This window comes from Calypte anna, chromosome 20 (genome assembly GCF_003957555.1).
Source record: "Calypte anna isolate BGI_N300 chromosome 20, bCalAnn1_v1.p, whole genome shotgun sequence".
Classification (NCBI taxonomy): Eukaryota; Metazoa; Chordata; class Aves; order Apodiformes; family Trochilidae; genus Calypte; species Calypte anna.
Window position 1 is genome coordinate 8795081 of NC_044265.1, and position 22151 is coordinate 8817231.

At 41.1% G+C, this 22151-nt stretch overlaps 1 protein-coding gene across 6 annotated transcripts in view; it reads left to right on the forward strand.

Annotated features, from left to right (window-relative positions):
• Nucleotides 1–3270: 3270 nt before the first annotated feature.
• DOK5 (docking protein 5) overlaps nt 3271–22151 on the forward strand; it is a 39717-nt gene continuing 20836 nt past the window's right edge. For 5 of the 6 annotated variants that reach the window (XM_030462966.1, XM_030462969.1, XM_030462968.1 and 2 more), the window contains exon 1: nt 3406–3557. In XM_030462966.1, coding sequence (XP_030318826.1) covers nt 3492–3557 — 66 coding nt within the window. In that variant the 5' untranslated portion in view covers nt 3406–3491. Of the gene's footprint in view, nt 3558–22151 lie in introns of all 6 variants that reach the window. The other variant, XM_008497849.2, reaches the window with a different exon arrangement.

Here is a 22151-nt window from a genome sequence, read left to right on the forward strand (position 1 = left end):
CTGCAATTATAAGGCAAAACTAATTAAACCTCTGACCTGTGAAAGAAGTAAATTCAGAATAAACTTTTTTTTCTTCTTCCAAGGTTATATATGGCTGGTCTAGTGATCCAAGGCAGCACTACAAGCTTGGCTTTGCAAAAAGGAGAAAAAAGGATGTTAAAGTTTGCAATAGCACAGGAAGAAAATCCCACTATTTAAGAAGTATGACACGATTTTATTTTTGTTCAGTATCTGTTTGCATTTCCTTTCAGATAAAACTAGTCCAAATTGGGAATTGCCATTGCAAAAATCAGAATGAAATGTCAAAAATGTATCTCACACCAACACAAACTCAGACATAGGAATGCAAAAAGCTTTTAATGGAGATAGTGTGTCTCAAACTACTTGATAAGGTCAGAATCCTTCCTTGTGACATTATCATTTCTAAACTACTCTGAAAAATCAAAACAACAGTAGAAAAATGTTAACATCTTGACCGTACAGAGACAAAATGCTACGGGGGCTTTTAATTAAAAAAATATTGATGTATGTTATACATTTCCAGAAAATCATTTCAGGGTGACTGAATGAGAAACTTCTTTGTCAGGAAATGCTTGACTAGTACCAGCTCCATCTGTTCAAGGAAATAACTTCCACAGAATATATTGCTTCCTTAAAATGGCCTCTGCAGTTTTCCTATTCTTTAACTTGGTAAGTCTCAGAGATGGCTGTCAAATTTTGCCTGTAGACTGAGATGAAATAATATCATGGACATGGGAGATGACATGCTGCAAATATAATAAGGTGAATGTAACTTCTTTTTAAAATGTCAGTATGGCATTTTGAAAAAACCTAACTGATACCTTCATTTACAGTTAAAATGCACAACTGTTTCCAGAATCCTATGAGGAAACAAGCTCATTGTAGGGCAAGACAATAATAATAATGAGATTAGAATATAACAGTAATCCAATTAAATTATTAACAGCAGGCTAGAACTTCAAAGTGACCCTTGACTTTTATCTTCACAAGAAATAATAGCAATAACATTCTCATTAAAAGGAAAATAATTTGAATTTCAATGAAAGCTTATTTAAAGAGTTGTGTACAGTTTTGAATATAGATAAATATGTGCAGCATTTCCTTAAAGGGAGTACAAGTGGTCAATAAGCCCCTAGAGAAGTAAAGTAAGGACTTCTGTCAAACCAATGAAACACACATTTGCATCAGAACTGAAAACCTGGCAAACAATTTTTTTTCTAGTGATAGTATAGGGTTGAAAACCTGAATAATGAGCTTTTCGGGAATATTCTTGGAACATATTTCACACAGGGGAATTAAAATGTATTTTCTCTTTGAACCATAGCATGTGTAAGGGATTTATGTTGTTCAAAGCAAAACCATAAGTGGACACTAATATCCTAATTCATCAAAGAATAAGCACAGGCTTAAATCCACCTTTACTTAGCAAAGCTCTTAGGAATGTGTTTACCTGCAAGAATATGCTAGTGGCTAATGAAATCAGCAGTATGTGTTTACAGGTACTGGAAGGGATTAGAAGAAATGTCTAAACTTGTTGAAAAGACATCTAAAGTGGCTCTGTAATTTGTTTCCTGCTACAAATGTCTTTGAAACCAAAATAAGCATGCTCTGATTTTTTTTTTTCCTGGGTTTAGAATATACTTGATGCTTCCAGCATTAGTATTTTTATGGTGCTTGAGACTGTGAAATACATTTCTGTGCTGAATGCACACTTCTATACAAGATGAAGCAGGCTGGGTGTCTTCACTTTTGTAGCCTTCAACCAGCAATCAAATCTAAGGAATGGTACTATTAAACTGGTATTAACAGTGTTCTTGGGTCTGTACAATGTATTTAACAAAAATACATTACTTGGCAATTTTGCAGTGAGGAACCCATGCTTTGTAATATACATCTTCTGTGTTGATTTAGGCTCATATTAGCCTAGTGGACAGAGTCATCTAGAATATTCTTGTTTCTGGCATGTGCACAGGTGTGGAAGCTTTTGTTGTTTCTAGCTAATGCTGTTCTATTTTATGCATTCTGTAAAACAGCTCAGTGAAAAGGAGAGGGAAGCTTAATATAATAGACTCTGAGGCAGCGGCTGCAGACTTGTCTCCTTCATCCTAAGTGAATTAGCCCTTCAGCTAGAGAGTCTTACACTCTATCTCTGTAATCCACTCCATCAATTAATATTTTGTAAAGCCTTGCAAAGCACAATCACCTCCTCAAGCAAGAGCTGAAAGCACCATGCTGTTACAGCAGAGCAGCTACCATCATTTCTACCTGCTCCTAAGATGAAGGAAAGACATACTAAAACCAGAAAGAGGCCACTTTTATCATAGGTGAGTTTCATAGTCGTTGAACAACTCAATAAAAATGGTCATGGCTGCCACATTGCCTGGCATGTGGTGCTCTCACTTCTACACTCCTCATTGATTCTGCCTTCCTCCTTGCCACCCATCTGTAATTTTCATGGCATGATAATTCTCAAAGTCAAAGTCCTCTATCTGGCTGACCTCCTCAGACTGCCTATATTTGTAAAGCTATTAAAAGATGTTATGAAGAGATGAACAGTCCCTCTTTCCAGGACATGGTATTTATAGTGCACCACTGACAGGTAACCCCTGGAGTGCAAGCGGAGTCACTGGAGCCCCTCTCACCTGGGCTCTCTGGCATACTTGGCAGTATTTGCACATTCTTGGAAAAGGAGAACTCAGGGGATGTAGAAGGCAACCCCGGGGCCCAGCGCCAGGCAAAATCTTTCCTTACTGCAACCACAAGTTGCCTAGAAAATGCAGCATATGCTGGTGTGACATTTCCACGACACGAAGTGCACCACAGGACAAGAGCTCGGGTTACCAGGGTTTAGAAGGAGCTTCTGGAGCTGCGCCACTTGGCAGACTTTCAGGCATCTGAAAGACTTTCTGGGAAACCCACTTTACTGGGAAAAAAAAAAAAAAAAAAAAAAAAAAGCAGGTCTGAGCCACATCTCCCCGGCACGATAGGGCAGATCTGGCTGTTCAGCTGTCCCACCTGCAGCTGCAGGAAACTGCACCTGGGACAGAGTGAGGCGGCAGAAAAATATTTCAGCAGCCGGCAGAACAACTCCGAAAGAGCCCTTGGTGGTGGTGGGGGGGGGGATTGGGCTCGGGTGAACCCTCAGCATCCTGCTTCTCTACACTGACTTTTGCAGTAAGGACCACAAGCCCTCCCGGGGATGGCAGGACCGGGGCGCGGCAGGGCAGGCTGCGGGGGAGGCGGGGGGGGTGTCGGGGGGCGGGCGCTGCCAGCAGCCCTTCCCTTCCCTTCCCATCCCCCGGCAGCCCTCCTTTCCCTCCCCTTCTCCGGTCCGGGGCTCTCGGCGGTGCGGAGCGGAGCGGTGCGGTGCGGAGGGGAGCGGAACGGAACGGAGCGGGGCGCGGTCGGAGCGGCGCGGCCATGCGGGGTGGCTGAGCGGCGCCGGCCGCCGCCAACTTTGCTGGGGAAGGATGGCTTCCAATTTCAACGACATCGTGAAGCAGGGCTACGTGCGCATCCGGAGCAGGCGGCTGGGGGTGAGTGCTGGTCCCCTCCTGGGCTCGCCCGAGGGGTACCTGCCTTTCGGCTTTTTTTCTTTTTTCTTTTTCTTTTTTTTCATTCCACTCCTTTGTCCTCGTCGTTTTGCAAACTGAGCTCTGTGGGTGTCTCCGCAAGGGAGACACGAAACAAAAAAACTGGGGGGAGGGGGAGAAGAATAAAGGCCCCTAAATGCGCACATAAATATGTATATTCATTGTGTATAGATAGACACACGTGTATCTATTTATTTATTTTTTTTTTTTTCATCTCTCTCCTGATGGGAGATGGGGATGCTGCCTGCCAGCTTGCCAAGAAATCTATGCTGCCTACACCTCCCGGTTCTGCCCTTCAGGCTGAGCTCCCCGGAGCCGGGCAGCCACCTCCAAGTTTGGGCCGGAGCCACAGGGCTGCCGCGGAAGGGTGCGCGGGGGGCTCTGCCCGGCGGCGCGCAGGGGGGTGGCCGGGAGGCAGGCGGGGACTGGGGCTGGGGGTGGTTGTGCCCTCGGGAGTAAGGGACTGAGGTGCGGGGGGAACTTTGGACAGAGCTGAGAGCTGTCTGTAGCTGCAGAGGTCCTGGGGTGGGGGCTGCTGCATGCTAGGGCTTTAAGGTCTTGAGTGGGACAGGTAGAGACCTTGTGATACCTTCAGGGCTTCTAAGTTCATTTGAGTTGCACAAAGTGAAAATCCATAAAAGCCCCCTCTAGGTCCTTATTTAATTTTGAACTTATTTTAAGGCTGACTATTTGCTACTGTTGTGTGTTGTAGGTACTCGATGGGCAGTAGGTCCCCTGAGCAGGCTCCCAGGGCCACTCCAGTGATGGCACTTACCTGCTCCACACCTCCCGTTTCCCTTAGAAAACCTACATGGCTTTGGGGGTACCCAAACTGGAGGAAGGCTTTGTCTATATAGCATGTTTAAATTGGTCTGTTTCTCAGGGCGAGAACTAATTTCTTGTAGTTACTGAAAACTGATGGATTGGCAGTTCTGAATTGTTCACAGCCTTAGTTTTGCATCAGGATTTATTATAGTATGTGTGGTCATTTGAAAGCTTTTGCTTGGGTCATTACAACTACAGCTTCATTCTCTTGCTGTACCCATGTTCAGTGACTTCTCTACATTTGGTAGCTTGTGTCTCCATGACTAGTTTGGAAACAAGAAAGCATTTTGAAGTGTCCCGAATTGCATTATGAGATTCTGGGTTATATCCAAGTATTCTTTTAATTGAAAGGACATTCTGAAATCAAATACCACTCTACATACTGGGTAAAAATGCCATAGTTTTGCTACCCAAATCAGACCTTTATTACAATTCTGAAATGCTGAACTAGGAACCAGTAGAGTTTGTATAAGCTTTCTGTGAATGGAGAAGTTGAGTGGTAAAACAAAGCGGGATATTTTTCTTGTACCTGGACTTGGAAGCATAGTACTTCTTTCTTTAAGGACCACATGATTCTGTGACAAATGGAGATAATGTCATTATGAGAGACCTTGTAGTAAATCTAGCAGAATAAATGTATCATAACTAGCCTTTCATTATTGAGTGCATATTAGTATTCAGTTTAGTCCATTGTAAGTGAAGTGTAAGATTAAATGTTGACACATCTTTCCATACATGGACACTTGAATAAGGATAATCTAGCTCCAAGAGAGGTGTAAATTCTATTAATACCTGTGTCTTTCTTTTATTAAGGCTTTCCAATACACTTTAAGGGTAGTGATGGTGGTGGTGAAGAAGTGTTCAGTGCCCTCTCAGAAGTGCATTTGACAGCTGAATTGAAAAAAAGAGGAAGAAATGGAGAATGACACTGAGTCTGTGAGAATGGAACAAACGTTAAAGGTTTACTTTGGGAAGACAGTTTATGTCATCTCAGTCCTTCCAATTCCAAAAGTTCATGTAATTATGAAGGGCTAGAAGGTGTGAAAGGAGTGATGGAAACTGCTTTTGTGAAGAAGTGCAAGTGAAGTCTCGGAGAGTTCCTGTGGCTATAGATTTGTTAAAATTAAGAGCCCAGAGTTGCCATGAGCTGCCCTGGGCTCTGGACATGCTGCAGAGACATCTTCCCAGTGCTGTGGAGAATGTTAGGACAGAAGCCAGTAACTGCTGTGATCTGGCTGAAACTGCTCTAAATCTGGTGATGGAGGCCTGTGCTGTGTGGGAGAGGTGGTGACCTCTTCAAATCTCCTTGTCCCACCTGCTTGGCAATAAGGAGCTTCATCAGCTGTGTTGCTCCTTGTAGTTTCCAGTTTAGAGTATTGGCCCCATTCCTTAAGAGCAGGCTCTTGTAATGTGGCTGCAGATTTCTTCCTAGAACTTGCATTTCTGTAAGCTACTTAAGCCCAGTGCTCTGATTTTCAGCACCCAGGTAGAAACAGGTAACTGTGATTAACCTGAGTCCTTTAAAGGCAGGACAAGCCTCTGATGCTTGTGGCACCCACTGCTGTATGCAGCCACAGGTGAAATGTGGCCCTTCTCCTTGGGGTTTTCCTCCTTGCTGCAGGTGTGGATGTGCAGGGCTGGTGCTGAAGCTGGCTGAGCACCTGGGGCTGCTGCTTGGCTTTAGGAAGAGCTTGAACTCAGTCTTCCTCAGTGGCTGGTGGAATTTGGGTTCCTCCATGGGGAAGAAACTCTGCAAACAGCTTGCTTTCTGGTAGCTGTGTTGGGGAGGGCTGTTGGCCATCCAGGAACTGGAGGTGAGAAGGGAAAAAAAATACTTTAGACCTTAAAATACCTTTAAGAGAACTTTCCTGTGCCCTGAAACCATTAAGGACAAGCCTACTCCTGCTGCATGTAGGACTTCTGTTTGGTGGAGATTTCAGAACTGTGTGTGTGGTGAGATGTCAGTGGGAGTTAATAAAATACATTCCAATATTATGGTGGCACAGCTGTAATCAGTGCATTGTCTTTTCAGACTGAATTCAGCTTTTGGGTTTTTCTCTGTAATGCCATGGTAATTCCATCACCAAGGGAACTAGGAGCAGAGCTTGTGTCTATAAATTATCTGAAGAAATGACTTTTGTGAATAACCGGGGTGCAGGTGCTAAATTTGGGAAGAGAAAGGGATGTGGCTTGCTCAACCCCAAACCTCTTTTAGAAGAAAAATGTCAGTTCTGATAGACACTACTTCATAATTTCAAGGTTGAATTTAGGCTAATTAGTTTTGTACCTGTTCTGTTTTTGTGCACTTTAAATATGTAAATTTAATTTAATACTATTTAATAGAATAGTTTCCATAGCAACATTTGTATCACATGTGTCTTCTGCAGAGCCAAATATATTCAGGAGAAACTGCACTCTTCCCGATTCTTTCCATCCTTACAGGGAGATAAAGAATTCCTGCAGCCAGTGGTCTCCTTCTGTTCTGTCATTAGCAGTGACACAGAGGAGGTTGTGTGCCTGAAAACTGCTGGCAGTGTAAAAGCACAACCTGCCAGAGTTCCTCAAAACAAACCAACCCACTTTGCCCTGGAAGCAGTGCTTCCACCAGTGACCACTGGGCCTGTGTTTTGGGAAGAAGATATTCTGTTGCCCTGAGTGCTTTTGCTTGCAGCCACCTTTCATCTGATTAAGTGCTTTGTATCTTATATATGAAACGGGAGTAATTTAGCAGCAGCTGTACCTAAAAAGGTGCTTCTTTTGTGCTTCTGATTTTCAAGTCATGTCCTGCTCTCTGACACAGATGTGACCTTTCTGAGGGGAAATATATTGTGGAGATGTTTCTTTTCCTTAACAAAAAGGCCAATTCTTGTGCTTTCAAGCAGAGAATGTCTCTGTTAAGGACTTGTACATATGCACACAGCTGTGCAAGCCTTGTGGAGTCTCTTGGTTTGGCTCTGCACAGTAGTTGATTGACTAGAAAACATTGACTTCCAGAAACATTCTCTCTGGCTTGCTTGGAGTGGGGAGTATCTTCCCCACCCAGGGTTTGGCTGTGGGGACTTTTGCACTGCTTTCCAGGGAGGGCAGAATACCTGTCTGAGCATACCTTAAGATGATACAAATATTACTGTACTTTTCCCCCAAACTTTGTCTACTATGAACACCTCTGTCTTGTGTGCAGGCATTTCCTTTATATCCCCATTCCTCAGATAGCATCACTTTTAAACTGATTAATGTTATAGTTCTATCAAAAGATTAGCTTCATTCTGTGTACTTCATTCCATGATGTTTTGACCTACTGTAGGACAAGGTGGCAAAGCTCTGTGGATGCAATATGAGGAGACTGTTACTGAGCAATCTTCCAGGAAAAATCCAACAGCAAGGATGGACAGCATCTTTTAAATTTTTAAGGCTTAAAAATAGATGTGGAGCCATCTACAGTAGTTTGTGCTCTCATGTGCTCTTCCGTCTTGTCAGAAACTTTCCAGTGCTGAAGGACTCTGTACCTGTCTTAGTAATAAAACTCTTAAAATGTCTTCATTTGAGAAGACATTTGAGATGAGAAGTGTATCCCATGATGTGATATAAGTCCAGGTTAAAAAAACTGACTGTTCAGTTGTTTACATACTTATGTCTTTCATTATACAGCAAAGAAATGCCTTATAATGATGCTTTCACATCACACCTTTTGCTTGACAAACGTCTCTCTAACATTAAACTATAGTTGTTCCCTGGCTATTCAGGATGTTTGTCTCTTAATTTCAAAGTAAAGATACAAGAATTGGAGCTGTAAAACAACTTTGGCTCTCACAGATGTAGAAGTAGCCTTCCTAAGCTTAAACATGTTTTCTTCCCAAAGAATTCAAGAAAACACTCAAGATCATATATATATAAAAGCAGAATAGGAAATGGTGAAATAATTTGCGTATGAAAATTAAGGTGACCTGTATTTTAAAAGAGGATTAATTTTTCTCCTTTATAAAAGGCAGGGTTATTAAAATTAGAACAATGTAGGACAGCACATGCTGCCGAATTAATATACATAGATTACTGCTTCTGCATGACACAGTACTTAAAACAAATAGTCCTGGCAGTTTGTTGTTTGTTAGGAAAACCTCACAATGTATTTATCTTTCTAGAACATATATTATTGCTAACTGGATACCCTGGATGTTTATAACCCAGAAAAACAACCTGAACACTAAAAATAACATGTACAGCTCTCAAAATTGGACATTATTAACAAGCAACCTGATTTATTTTATAATTGCCATGACTTTATAAAGCAATTTTCTGGATTTGGAAGTCTTGGAGTCTGCTCCACAAGTTTGTGTTGCTATCACATTATTATAGGCCATTAAAACCACTCATTTGGGAAGATCCATTGACTTTATTTGAGCTGTGCTAACAGCTAAAGGCTCTCTTCCTAAAAATGCAGGTCTCTTCAGAGACTTCTGTATCTGTTTGTCAGAGAATAAAATTAATGGAGAGGGAGAGAGGAGTAAAGTGGAGGGTTTTTTTACCTAGCAATCTGTTTCTTGTACCTCTGTCTGGCAAAGGAAATGCTGCTAACATATTTTTGCAGAATCCTGTCTCCTGAGGTATCTTCCACTTTGCACTTTGGAGGCGTGGCACAGAGCTGTGCTGCAGAGGGATCTGTTTCACAACACTTCCAATTAAGTCCCCAGTCTGCAGAGCCTGCTCCTGGGGTTGTGTGTAACCCCATCTCTTGGAGGCACCTCCTTGTTATGCAAGGAATGATCAGCCTCATGTCTATTGGAGTGGGTCCTCTACAGAAATGTGGGCTGGATCCAAGAAAAAGATCTGAGCACCCAACGTGAGGGTTTAGTGGGGTTTTAGCAACTGAATCCCCAAAGTGCAAGTCTGATGTCACTTGTGTTTGTCCATGGGAGTTTCCTAAGGACACAGGGATCAGCCAGTGTCCTCCAGGGTTTCAGTCACGGCAGCCACCTTTGTTGAAGATGGAGGAACTCTTGCCTATACCTGTGCCAAAAAGGTTGCTTAGTGAGCTGTAGCTGAACCAAGTTGAGCCCAGACCTCTTCTTTCCAACCATTCATTTTTTGGAACACTTTCCTGGCTGTGCTGGAGGGAATGTGGTTTTGGGGGGTTCAGTGCTGCTTCTGTGCTCTTGCCCTGACTGATGGGGCAGCATAGTTTGATTTCTTTTCTTTTCTTGTTGCTCTCCATAGCAGCTTGGCCATGATTAAGTGATTTCTCATTACAAGTGCTGAATAGTGTTGGAAGTGTGACTGATAAGTAGGATCTGACTTCTTGGAGTGATGGGAAGGATTAAAATCAGAAGTTGCACTTTTGGAAGCAACTATATTGGTATCACTGATCTCATTAATATAAGGGTCACACCAACCTATAGTCAAAAAAGTTAGGGTGGGTGCTTTTGCTTAGGACACTGTTTAATAGTGGTCTGAACCAGCTTAACCAAATTCAGTAAAGTTTTGACTGTAGTGAAAATGGGGAAGTAAAAATTAGTAGGGTCTCTTCTGAGAGATGTGACTGCTGGATAAGAATGGACTTGTTCTCTCTTTAGCATTAACCTTGGTAAGGACAGAAACTAGATCTGGGAGATTCCCTTTTCTTTGTGTGATAGTTCTGTCTAGCTCAAAAACTTCTAATCCTATGAGTGTGAAGGAATGTGGTGTAAGTGGTGTCCTCCAGTGCAGAACCTGGGCTCTCCTCAGTGGCTCCAGAAAAGGAATTTGAGGAATTTGTTGTAGTTTCCTCTTCAGTTTGTGGCTGAGGAGAGAGCTGACATCTTCACAGTTTGGAAACATGGAGTAATGACTGCAGTATTTCCATATTTCTGGAATGACTTAAAAGCTTAATGGAAAATAATTCTTAGGTTTCTGGACCTAATTCATGTTTTACTTGCAATGTTAGGTAAAGTTAGATGTTTTTTTATATTTAGGAAATAAGTGAAAGCTTCACCTAAAATTAGGAGGATGTTAATCTCTTTGTTATTTGGGTATTGCATGGGAACTTGCATGATGAACAGTGGGTATACGTTAGATTTAAGTAGGAAAATGCAGCAATTTTGTGCTGTAGACTGTTCCTTATTCAACATAACATTATTGCATGTGCATGCTTTGGGTCTAGATGGGTAATCTGATTCATGCTTGGAAGTTTGGAAAAACTTGTGCATAAAGGTTTGGACTTGTCCGTTTTTTTTTTTTTTTTTAACTTAAGTGGAATATTTTGATTCCAAAAGCTGTAAAGAGGTGAAAGATTTTCTGTTCTTGATTTTTAATTAAACTGACTTTTGTAAAAACTTCATTGAGAAGATCAGTGTTGAACATAGAACATGACATGTACTTTTACAAGTTTTGCATATGCTGTTTCTGTGAAACCCTGTAGGAGGAGAGGTAAAATGGGGGAGAGACAATCTGCAGGACTGGAACCATATGGTTAACAAGATTGGTGCTTGAATAAGAGTGCCAGAAATTTAATATGAGAATTTTAGAGTATGAACTGTGAAAACTAGAAACAAGAATGATGTAAGGCTGGGGGTGGGGAAGGAGAGGGAAAAGTTGTCTGTCTCTATCTACACTTGAAACAGCTTTATTAATAAAACTCCTGTGTTCACCTATACAGCTCCTTTTAAACTGGAAGCATTGAGACAGAAGAAATAAACAGATTTCTTGTGTGCCGACTTCAACCTGCATGATATTAAGTCTATTGAATATTCATATTTTTAGTAAACTGTTAGATAAGGTCTTGAAACATCTTCACAGATATTAAGGTATATTACTGCTTGGAACTTGTCAGTGGCAGTAGGGATAGGATCCAGGATGTTGCTTAGAAAGTTTGAGTTTTTGTTCTTGATCTGGTAAGGGAAGGGATACCAGGAAATGTCATTTAAAACCTAACGCAGCCCCATCTGGCTGCTGGCATTGGGTCTGCCAGCCCAGGAGCAAGTCCCCCTTGGTTATTCTCTGGCACAAAGTTAATGGATTTTCCAAGCCAGTGGGTGCCTTGATGCCAGGTTACCTCTGAAATTGAAGCAAAGATCCTCGTAGCAAAGGAGGAGAAAAAATAAGGACTGTTTGTCTCTGGGAGCTGTTCATTTTGTGTGATCTTTGTGTTAGAGGATCAGGGTGCTTAGCATTGTATTCAGGATGAGTTAAAATGAAATTTTGCAACTCACATGGTGGAATTAGATTTTGTTGCCTAAGGTATTTTAATTTCTGCCTTGTGAAAATATGATGGAGAATATCTTTCTGATATCTGTCTGATATCTTTCCCATGGCACCCTACTTCTCATCACAATGCTTTTCCTATTGACTTTGATTTTGGGGCAGCATTCATACAGAGGCCAAGCTATGATTCTAAACTGAGATGGGAAATCTGGAGCTTTGTGTATCTTAAAAATAGGCAAATCTGATTTTAAGGATTATGTGCAGAGAAACAAAAGAGAATAATATATATTTTGATTCTGAAAGCCTCCATCAAAATCCCAAAAAAGCCCAGAACTGTTCCAGTTTTTTTCCAAGAGGTATAAGGTGGGAGATTATGCAGATCATGATTTGAGTATGAAATTCCTGGTTTGATGGTGACACTTTTAAGGAGCAGGAACTGCTTTTCTTGTGCTTTTCAGCCAATGTTTCCTGGTAAATTACCTTCCATGTTCTTCTTTGGAAGTTTGTTAATGGGAACAAGTGGTTCTTATCTGCCTGCTGGATGGAGTTTCCATTTTGACAAAACTAATGCATCACCCTGTTTCTTCTGCTTTTATCTCCAACTCTTCCCTCCTTGTCTTTAGCCACTTGTGGGTCCCAGTTCTGCATTTTCACTGTTTGCTCTTCCTTTTCTAGACAAAGGTCTGAAAGTTTTCTGGAGGTGGCTTCAGCAGCTGCCCCACTTATCGAAGGGTCTGAGTGCAAAGGCAGTGAAAGGAAAACGTAATTATAAATGGGTGAAATTTAGTTTTTCATGGTTTTGATACCTTTTCATCATTGATTCGTTACCTGGTGTGAAGGTAATTCTCCTGCTGGTGTATATGGGCTTTATCTTGAAGTTAGATCAGTGATGAAGGAAGGTTTTGCATTGTTGGTGGAAACGCTTGAAAGAATGTAAGAGATATAAGGTCTGGACCTGAGACAGACACATTAATTTGATGTTTGTGTGATTTTAAGTATACTATGGAAGTTGATGGCCTGTTCTGTTATCTTCTTGTCTAATTTCATCAAGTGCTATTAGAAATACCAGTGAAAGTTCAAGCTATTGGAACGAGAAGTGTTTTTTTTCTCCCTTTACTGAAAATAATGTAACTGGTTCCAATTCGAAATAGCAAAACTGTGAAATCAGGGGTGTTTCTTCCCAGTAGCATTAATGGTGAAGATTAAGTTGTCCTTTTTCTTACAGAGTGATGTTTATCTGGGGAGCTATCAATGTCCTGTGGTCAGCAAAGGAAAAATTCCACTTAATGCTCTCACTAATGTCTCCCCAGCAGTGAGGGGGATGTTAACTGATTGTCCTGAATTAACTGCTGTTGAGCACTGCACTCTTGGCACAGTGTTTATGGTAAAATACAAGTGCCTATTCTCTGGGAAATGAAGTATTGTAAGTTAAGGCTGTATTCTGCTAAGCTTTTGCAGACCATTTTTATGCAGCACTCATACTTTGTTGAGGATGCAGTCTACCTAAATGTGAATGAACTCAACTCTTTAGTTAGTATTACACAATGGGGACATGAGATAGTAATTTGTTGGATTTGTCCAATTGAACTAATGTGAAGCTTTGCCTAGACAAATGCAAGAGGACTGCAAGAGATGGTGGAAATCTGAAGTCTACCAGGGAAATAATGGCTCTGGAATCCTTATTTTAAGCTGTGTTTCTTTAAGTCAGTATTATTCCATCCTTCCCAAAACAAAAAATAATCCAACAAACAAAAAACCTTCCTCCCAGCCTCAGTTGCACCTTTACTAGAAAACTGACAAAATTTTTGTTTTAAAATATTGGGCAGACTGGTGCCATGTTTTATCTCATTGGTAGCTTCAAGGTTCTAGCAGAGCCATGGAGTGCTGATGTGCAGGGGCACAAGTGTGGACCCAGGATGGGGTTCACTTACTGATTACAGGACCCATGGGCTTTCTGCTCCAACTTGGATGTTTTTGCCCCTGTTCCTTTGGAAATTTAGGATGCACTGAAGGTTAGCATGCTGAAGCCAGTGCACCAACTTGCTTGAAAAGGGAAGTGCATTTACCCTGCTGCAGCTTTGAACTGAGCACCAGCCCATCCAGCAGTCCAAGTAAATTACTTCAATTGTTTGCTGCAATCTTGTAAGGCAATGGCTGAAGTGCTTGTTACTGTGTTTTAATGGGCTGTAATTCTGTCACTTTTAACAAAGTACTATATTTAGGTCAAGTCCAGCTTGCAGTGACTCACTTGGCAATGTTATTTGCTCTTTCATGCTGATTCATTTTGATCTTAAAACTGATTTGAGCTCCGGAGAGGCTGGGGGAATGACCCGTAGCTCACTGTATAGCTTTGATGTCAGGATTGAAAGAAAAATGTGGAAGAAGATGAGTTTACCTTGTGTTGGGACAGTACAGTGAACTAACCTTGAAACTTACTTGAGGTCTGGAGGGTTGTCTGGAGGGATGGGAGGTAATGTATTTGTTACAGGAAACCCATGATGCTTTCTGAAGCTTGCAGTTAAATTAACTGGTGAATGGCAGAGTGACAGCAGGCCAGAAATGGGCAGTCATACCCATCTGTTAGTTATGGGCTTGCAGGGCATTTGTCATCCTTGGCTCTCAAAGCAGCACGTAACAAAGATCATTAACTGAATTTAACAGGTGGGCAAGTGGCAACAGGTACAACTGAAGTGTTGGAGCCCTATGCTGAAGGCTCTCAAACTAAAACTCTTCTCCCGTGTCTGGCGTTGGCTGCTGGCAGCCTGAAGAAGCTCCTCTTCTGCTGAGACTGAGGCCTGACCCGTGCACTTTCTGCCTTGCTGTGTCTCATTAAGTGTAGGCTTAAAATTACAAGTCCATCTCTTTCAAATGGTTATATGCTCTGGGGGCTGAAACAACGCCTGTTGCTGGGAGTTTCTGAGCAAGTACAGTTCATCTTCAAATGTGGATCAAGTCCCATCTGTGCCTTCTGATGTCTGGGTGCAGGAGAGCATCCTCTGACCATGGCTTTAGCAAGTGAACTTGTGTTCTTCTTAAAGCTTTGAGTGGCTGTTACCAAAGGTTAGTGCATGTGTGCTCTGCAGCCTCTTCGCCTCTCATGTACTAATTTGTGAGCTCCATGAACTGTTAATGAGCTGCATAATGGTATTTTCCCCCTATAGCCCATGTAATTAAAGTAACCAAGTCAAATAGTGACAAAAAAGAATAATTCCAAACCGCAACTCATTGCAGTTGTTTTATGTCATTTAACAGTTACCTACATCTACTGCACTACACAGAAGAGGTCAGAAAAAAATAATCTTAAAAGTGCTAAAGTCCTTTCACAGAAAGGATTAAACAGTGTTAATTCACTGGACCACAGTAATGGCCAGACCCAGCAGGACAGCACATTCAGCTGCACTCTGGAGAGCTCAGCCAGCATGAGCTCTCTGCACAAACTCACTTCAGAGCCTATATTGAAGCCTTTACTGTTTTTTCTTCCTTTAATAGCTAGGGTACTAGGCTGATTTTTCTCCTGTCCAGTTCCATGCCTAGAATTAACTTTACCCATATATAAAGCTTAGTAGATGTTCAAGGAGCCAAATCAGAAACTTAGATGCAGACTGACCTTTTTTAAACTATCACTAGCAAGAAGGTTTCTCCTGTAAATGCCTCTTGGTACTTGGAGGCACTCTAATGGTCTAGCATAAACAAGAATAACCTTTTCTGTATATGATTTAGAAAAAAACAAAACAACAAACCCTATACTTTGAAGCCTGTAAGTCAATAAACAGGGGCCTGCAAGTAGAAGGCTTTTTTGAGTAGTAATTTCTTTCTAATGAGACTGCATCCAACTCATCTTTTTTGTATGGAGAGTAGACTGGAAGTTGAAGTCTTGCTTGTAATGTCTTTTAGGTCCTAAAATGAATAGAAGAAAGTCACTCAAGAAACTAAAAAAAATTACTTCAAGTTCTGTATTGCTCTTCATCACATCAGACAGCATGACTGCTTATCCCATACATCTCCTGTGCAGCCCATTACACAGTGTAATTTATTTACACTTTAGTTTATCAAAAAGTCTTCTGTGAGTTGTGTGTAAGGAGCATCTGCCAATGCAAATTCAAGGCACAGAGCAGAGAAGGGAAAGAAATGACTCCTTTGCAGAACTCTTATGATAATCATGTTGGATAAGCAAATCCTAAATCCCAGTCCTATCTTTTTTGTATTAGCATTTTGCATTAGCATCTATCTCTGTTCCAGGTGTCAACCTCCTGGGTATCCTGTGTTTCCAGAGCCCTTTCCCTGCCCTTTGAGGTCCAGAAAGATGTTTCAGGTGTCCTTCCAAGTCTGGTGGCTTCTCTGGCCTGGCTGGACTGGACCATAGATTATCCAAAGCCCTCAAAAGATAACATGTCAGAGATACTTCACTGGTGCTTCATCATCTGTAATTAACATGCCTCTGAACTCAAGACTTCCAGCTGCTGAGTACATAAAAAAATGTGAAGGGGTACATTGCTTCTAAGCTACTTTATTGACAGTTGCAGTGATTCTCTGTAGCGGGCTTTAACAAGTTCCTAGATGTCCCTTTTAATAGTAATCTTACACCAATCTGGAATGCATCAGCAAAGCCTTTCAATGAGCCCATTCCATTTTGCAGCCTGCCAGGGGTGACCAGTGGCATCATTTTTGTTAAGCATTTTTTTGCTTTGTCTGAACCAATGAGTGATACATACCAGTTACAACAAAACCTGTAAAATGGTCCTTGTGTTTTCCAGTCACCATCCATTGTAACAGAGCATCCTGTAGGCACAAGATAAAATAAAGGCTTCATTACTAAGTTGTTGGGTAATCTTGGGTGAGCCATTTTACCATATCTGTAGGCTCAAATCCAGCTATTTGGTGTTTTGAACCAAGGCTGGAGGAATGGCTTTGAGTTGTGAGCCTGAACCATTAACAAAAATCTCACTTCTGGTTGATACAGTTCCAATTGCAAGGGAAGAGGTAAAAAGAGATTTTGAAGAGGAAAGTGATTAAAATGCCATATATTTTAGAGCAGTAGGCATCTGTTGTGACTTGCATTGGTAAGCATAGCAGTAAAAGAAGGTGTATAGATTCATAAAGATCTGCCAAGCATTTTTTGTGCACTAGCGTTTTAGCAAGTTCTGGCCAGTGCCAAAGCAGGATTTTGTAACTTGATGAAAAACTTTGCAATACTGAGCAATATTGTTAATTCTGAACAAGCACAGAGACAAGATTACAGCTTCATTCCCTATTAGCAGCTGTGCATGATTTCTTACTGTAAAATATTGTTTCTGAAGATGTGTACTGAATGAGAGGAAGGAGTGAGGTTCATCTCTCCACAAATGTGTTTCTCAGGGGAAGGAGACATCTAGGTTATTTTCTTTAGTCCCCCGGAGAAGATAGCTTGATGTAAACCAACTTTGATTTATGTAGTCATTATAACCTGATCACAATGAATAATGCAATATCGCTTACTCATAACACACTGACATTAAATGGGTGTTCTGGGAGAGTGAAACTGTCTTGTTGCCAAGTGCAGCAATATCTTTGATGGCAACATGGGGGCAACTTTACTGCTGATTTTACAAAACCAGTGAGCTAGTCTACATTTCCATGCACCATTTAAGTCCTGCTAAAGGCATTTCAGTACAAGTTAAATATGTTTACAGCTATCTGGTTCTTCCTAGTAATCCACCTACTTGTAGTTTTTTTAATATATACATTGGGGTTTTTTCCATATGAAATACAGCTGAACACAGCTTCTAGTGTAGGGTTGAAATGGGCAAGGGACAAACATGGGCTGAAAAAATAGAGAGAGGTCACAACCTTATGGAAGAAATATATTCAAAATAAGTAATTCTGTTTGGTGAAGTCATGGAAAGATTGTTGAGTCTTCACTAGAGCCACACAGCCCTATCCAAAATGGCACATAAGGCATCATCATATTTGCTGATACCTGGACCTCTTTACTAGAAAGCAGTCCTCCAGTTTTTCATGGAGAAACAGCTGCCTGATGGGTATCTACTACTTCAGACATGTCTGAGGAGTGAATATGGTTAAATGAATGAGCTGTGGTCTGCCTGTTGGCAGTCTTTCATTTTTATAGATGCAGAGCAAGATTCTAGGTCCAGTCTCTTCACAGATTTCATTCTGGCTGGGAATTCTTTTGCAGGGTACTTCATCACCTTTTGAATCAACAATGACATGTTAATGCTTTTGCTTTTTTTTTTTAATTTTAATACAGGAACAAAGATCCCACACTACCTGCCTAATTCCCTGTGTGGAAGGGATCTTGTACCTGTAGCTCCAGACTGCTGGAGACTCCTTGGCAAAGTTACGCAAAAACAATTAATTTTCTGTGTGCAACTGAGGTACTTCAGTTGCTAAGCTATCTATCTGTTTTGGATAAAGTGACAACACTTTTTTTTTCTAAAAAAAAAAAAAATACTCTGTGAGAAATGTGCTATTGTGCTGTGCCTTTACTAGGGTGTCTGTAGAAGCTATCAGAGTCACAAACAGCAAGTTCCTGGCAGTAGCCCAGGCTTCCTTGTAATCATTCCAAGCTGCATGATAGTACAGCTATTGCTTTTAAAAAAGCAAAGTTTGGGCTTTTTGACAGCAAGTTAAGTGTCCCTGTAAATGCAGCTCATTGGAATTCTTTGTTTCAGGGCAGAGAGCAGGAAAACTCGAGACAAGAATAAAATAGGGCAGTTTTCCCTGAAGGCTCCCTTCTTGTTTGCAAAGGAAAAAATTGCTAGATGAGATTTTTACTGTCTCTGACTTCTCTATATTCCTTTTAAATTGCAAGCAAATAAAGGGTAGGATTGTTTGGTCCTAAAGTAGGAAAGGCTTGCTTTGCCATGGTGTAGTGGAAGACACATACTTAAGTTTTTAAAAATAGCCAGTTTTAACCCCTTTGCCCCCAGATATTTAAAATAGCCTTCCCCCTGCAATTTCTAAGTATTTGGCTATTTTCAGATCCTTTTTAGTTGTTAAACAGAAGTATTGAGGGATGGGGTAAACTGACTTAGGACTGAAATACGAATGGTTGTTTCTAAATTCAAATGTTTGTTTCTTGCATTGAATAATCTGTATTTCATGTATAATGAAAAAATCTAACTTTTACTTGCTTTTCTGTTCAGCTGGGAGGTGGTGAAGTCTAACCTCCCTCCTCACATCCCTTGCTAGGCTGGTCCAGGGCTTTGGGTCATCACGCAGGAGAGCTGCTGGGTTCAGTTTTCCTCTCTGCATGAAAGTATTCTTGAACCACAACTGAACAGTGAAACCCAGGAAAGTCAGGAGAAATTTTTCCACTTTAGTCAGCCAGTTTCCATCTGAAGTTAATAGCTCCTTTGCTTGGCAGTGTATTCCTAGCATCAGAAAGAGCATGGGAAGGGCTGAGCAATCCTGCCTGCTTTTGAAGGCATAGCACTGAGGGGCAGGAATTCAAATACTCAGATTGCATCATTCCTTTGAAGTCACTCCTTCTTTGACTTCAGTTGTGGTAATGATTTATATCAGCTGATCTTTAGAGCCACAAATAGAACTGTTTTGACATGACCTTGGACATGCATGCTGGATCACCTCTCTGGGTTTCAGATGATCCACTTCATTAATATTTGCATTATTTCCCTTGAGTTTTATGCTCCTGCCTGGTTGATGAGCTGTTAGAAGATGAAATTTTAAGAAGACATCAGAGGCAGTAGTTGCTAATTTTTGATACCTGAATTAAATTTTGAGGTAGGCTTTCTCAGAAGATCTCACAGGGAAAGCTTTGTAAGTTTTAGGTGTTATGAAAATGACAGCTATTACTGTTCTCTCTCAGCACATCAGATCCTGATTTGCTGTTTGGATTATCTAATCACTGTCAGCCCAAGTGGAGTGGAAGTAATTACAGCAATACTTTCAACTAATTCCTATTCATGGAGTAGTAGTGAAAATGTTGATTTGAGGGATAAATGAGCTAAGTATTCATGACAGAATAGGCACCTAAGAGCATTTGGGTCTGGTTCTTGTTCCTGCTGTCAAAACAGCTGTAGCAATATAAACAGTTCACATGTCTGTCTTTGACATGAAGAAATAATGACAAGTCTCAGACACGTAGTAGATCATGATGGCATCAAAGATCCAATTGGTGTACATTGTAGGGCATAACAAGGTCTATGATTAGCTTTCTGTCTTGGGCACAACATTATCTCTTCCATGTATCGATTGTGTTAAAGAGCTTTTAGTGCTCTGAGGCAGATGCTGCTGAATTGGTTATTCACAGAATCATAGAATGGTTTGGATTGGAAGGGACCCTTAATGGTCCCCTAGTCCAACCCCCTTTTTTTCAGAGGAGGAAAGACAGACTTTCACAACTTGACTTTTATCCAAGTGAGCATCATGAAGTTTGTTTTTTAAAGGTGTAGTTACTTGGGTCATGATGCTGTTGTCCTGAGGCACTGGCATAATGTATTCTGGGGACAATAAAGGACTCTGTTGTTAGAAGATTGTTGTAATAGGGGTTTGGGGCCAGCTTAAAGACCAGTACTTAGTTGTAGGCTGATTTGGGTTTGTGTCCTTGGAGTTAACTGACATGTAACAGTTGGGATTTTTTTTTCTTCTCCCCAGCTGTGCCCCAATAGTGATCTAAATCCACATTTTAGTCTATGGATTAGTCAGGGTTAAACTGCAGTAATAAATTCCAGTAGCACCAATTTACAGATATCTACCATGCTTGACTGGAGCTGATTGTTAATAGTACTTAGGCTCCTGGTGTCATTTGGAAGGGCCATAACCATGCTGGGCTGGTGCCAAGCTGGAGGCAGAGAAAAACTTTGATTTGCTCATTTGTATTCTCCTGTTCTGCCCCTAATTCTGTGTGCTGATGAGCTTTGCTGTTGCAGCTACAGCTTTGAGATGCTTGCTGACCCAGAGAGGTGCTTCTGAGTGCAGCTGGTGTGGGTAGGACATCAGCATCTTGCAGTTGTTGTCCCCGTGAGTGTTGTACAATGGCAAATGCATTACTAAAGGATTCTGTTTCTCCTATGGGCTTCAAACTGTTAAAACTAGAACTGTAGGTTTTTGAAAAGCAAAAAGACAGTCTCTTTTGAGTGGGGTTTTGAAGAGTTTTTCTTGTTCAGTGTGATGAGGTTATCTGGGCCCAGCAAACAAGATTCTCAGAAGGCACATCAGAAAGTCTGTTCCAGTAGAAGTGGGTGCACATCTCAGTTGCTTTTTTGGTGGCAAGCTGTCATTTTGGTCTATGTCTAGTAGTTGTTGAACAATTCAATTCAAACCCTTGCATTAAACAGAACAGGTCGAGTGGCCAATAAGCTGGAAAATTGGAAGAAAATCTTGATAGGTTCAGCTGGTGCCTGGCATCAGAGCAGCCTGTTCATATGCTAAATGTTTCTGCAGCCAAGTGGGCCATGAGTGCCCACATGTGAGGCAGAATAATAAAGCTGGGGGGTAGTAATTGGTTCCCTGAACAGCTTTACTGAAACAGCTAAATGCTGGCAAAAGAAGAGCAGCTAGTCAAGGAGCAATCATTTTTGGGTACAGAAATGAACTTATAGCCACTTTTGAATACCTTGGGTAGAAACCCATCAAGGGTTCAGAGGATGGAGTTGTCTGCTGAGGAGAGTGAGATGTTTTGATGGGTCTCATCACTGATCACTCCAGTGAATTGCACTGAAGCCCTGCCAGACTTGTGAACTATTTCATAATGTCTGATCAGTTCTGTTTTCGTTCATTTTTTGTTTTTTTTTCTTTGAAATCACAATAATTTTGGTGGCAGTTTTGTTTATTTTCAACTTAGCAGGTGTTACTTTGGAATTACTGATTGAATGTAGGCTGAAAACAGTTGGCAAGCCTTGTAATTCTACCCTTCTCTACAGACAGTATGTTATGTAAGGTGAGATATGGTTTTGAATGCAAGAGGATGCCAGAAAATACACCACAGTTGAGAGATGGGTGGGAAGATTGCAAGTGGTGGCAAAAATTTGAGATAAAGTGGCTTAATGCTCTGGATGGGATGATGATTTTTCAGCCACAGAGTCTGTCCCAAGTGACTTGAATTTCAGTTCAAATCTACCTTGAAAACAAAACACCTGTTGTCAGAATGGTCTGGGTTCTACTGTTAAATAATTTTCATTACCTAGTAATTCAGTTCCTTCTTCCTTATGTGTTCTCATTTCCTTACAGTTTTATCTCTCATGCTTCTGTGATGGAAGGTCCAATCCCATCTGTCTACTCAAGCTTTCTTCATGTCTGTTTTAAGCGTGCAAGACTGGAACCAGTAACAAATCCACATGGAAAAGTGTGTCACTTAAATTCTGGAAAGCTGGTTCCTAGAAAGCCCCGAGTTTGCAAGCACAATTATAGTTTTTTCTTCCTAGCACCTTCCATGCAAGCATACACTGTCTTCATAAGAATTTCTGGTTGAATCATAATTCAAAAGAAACAGGATGTAACTATCTGTTATCTCAATTTTATGTTTTGTCTAAGCTACTGAGAGTCATTAATTGTAGCTCCAGAGCAGCAGCTGATTTATGA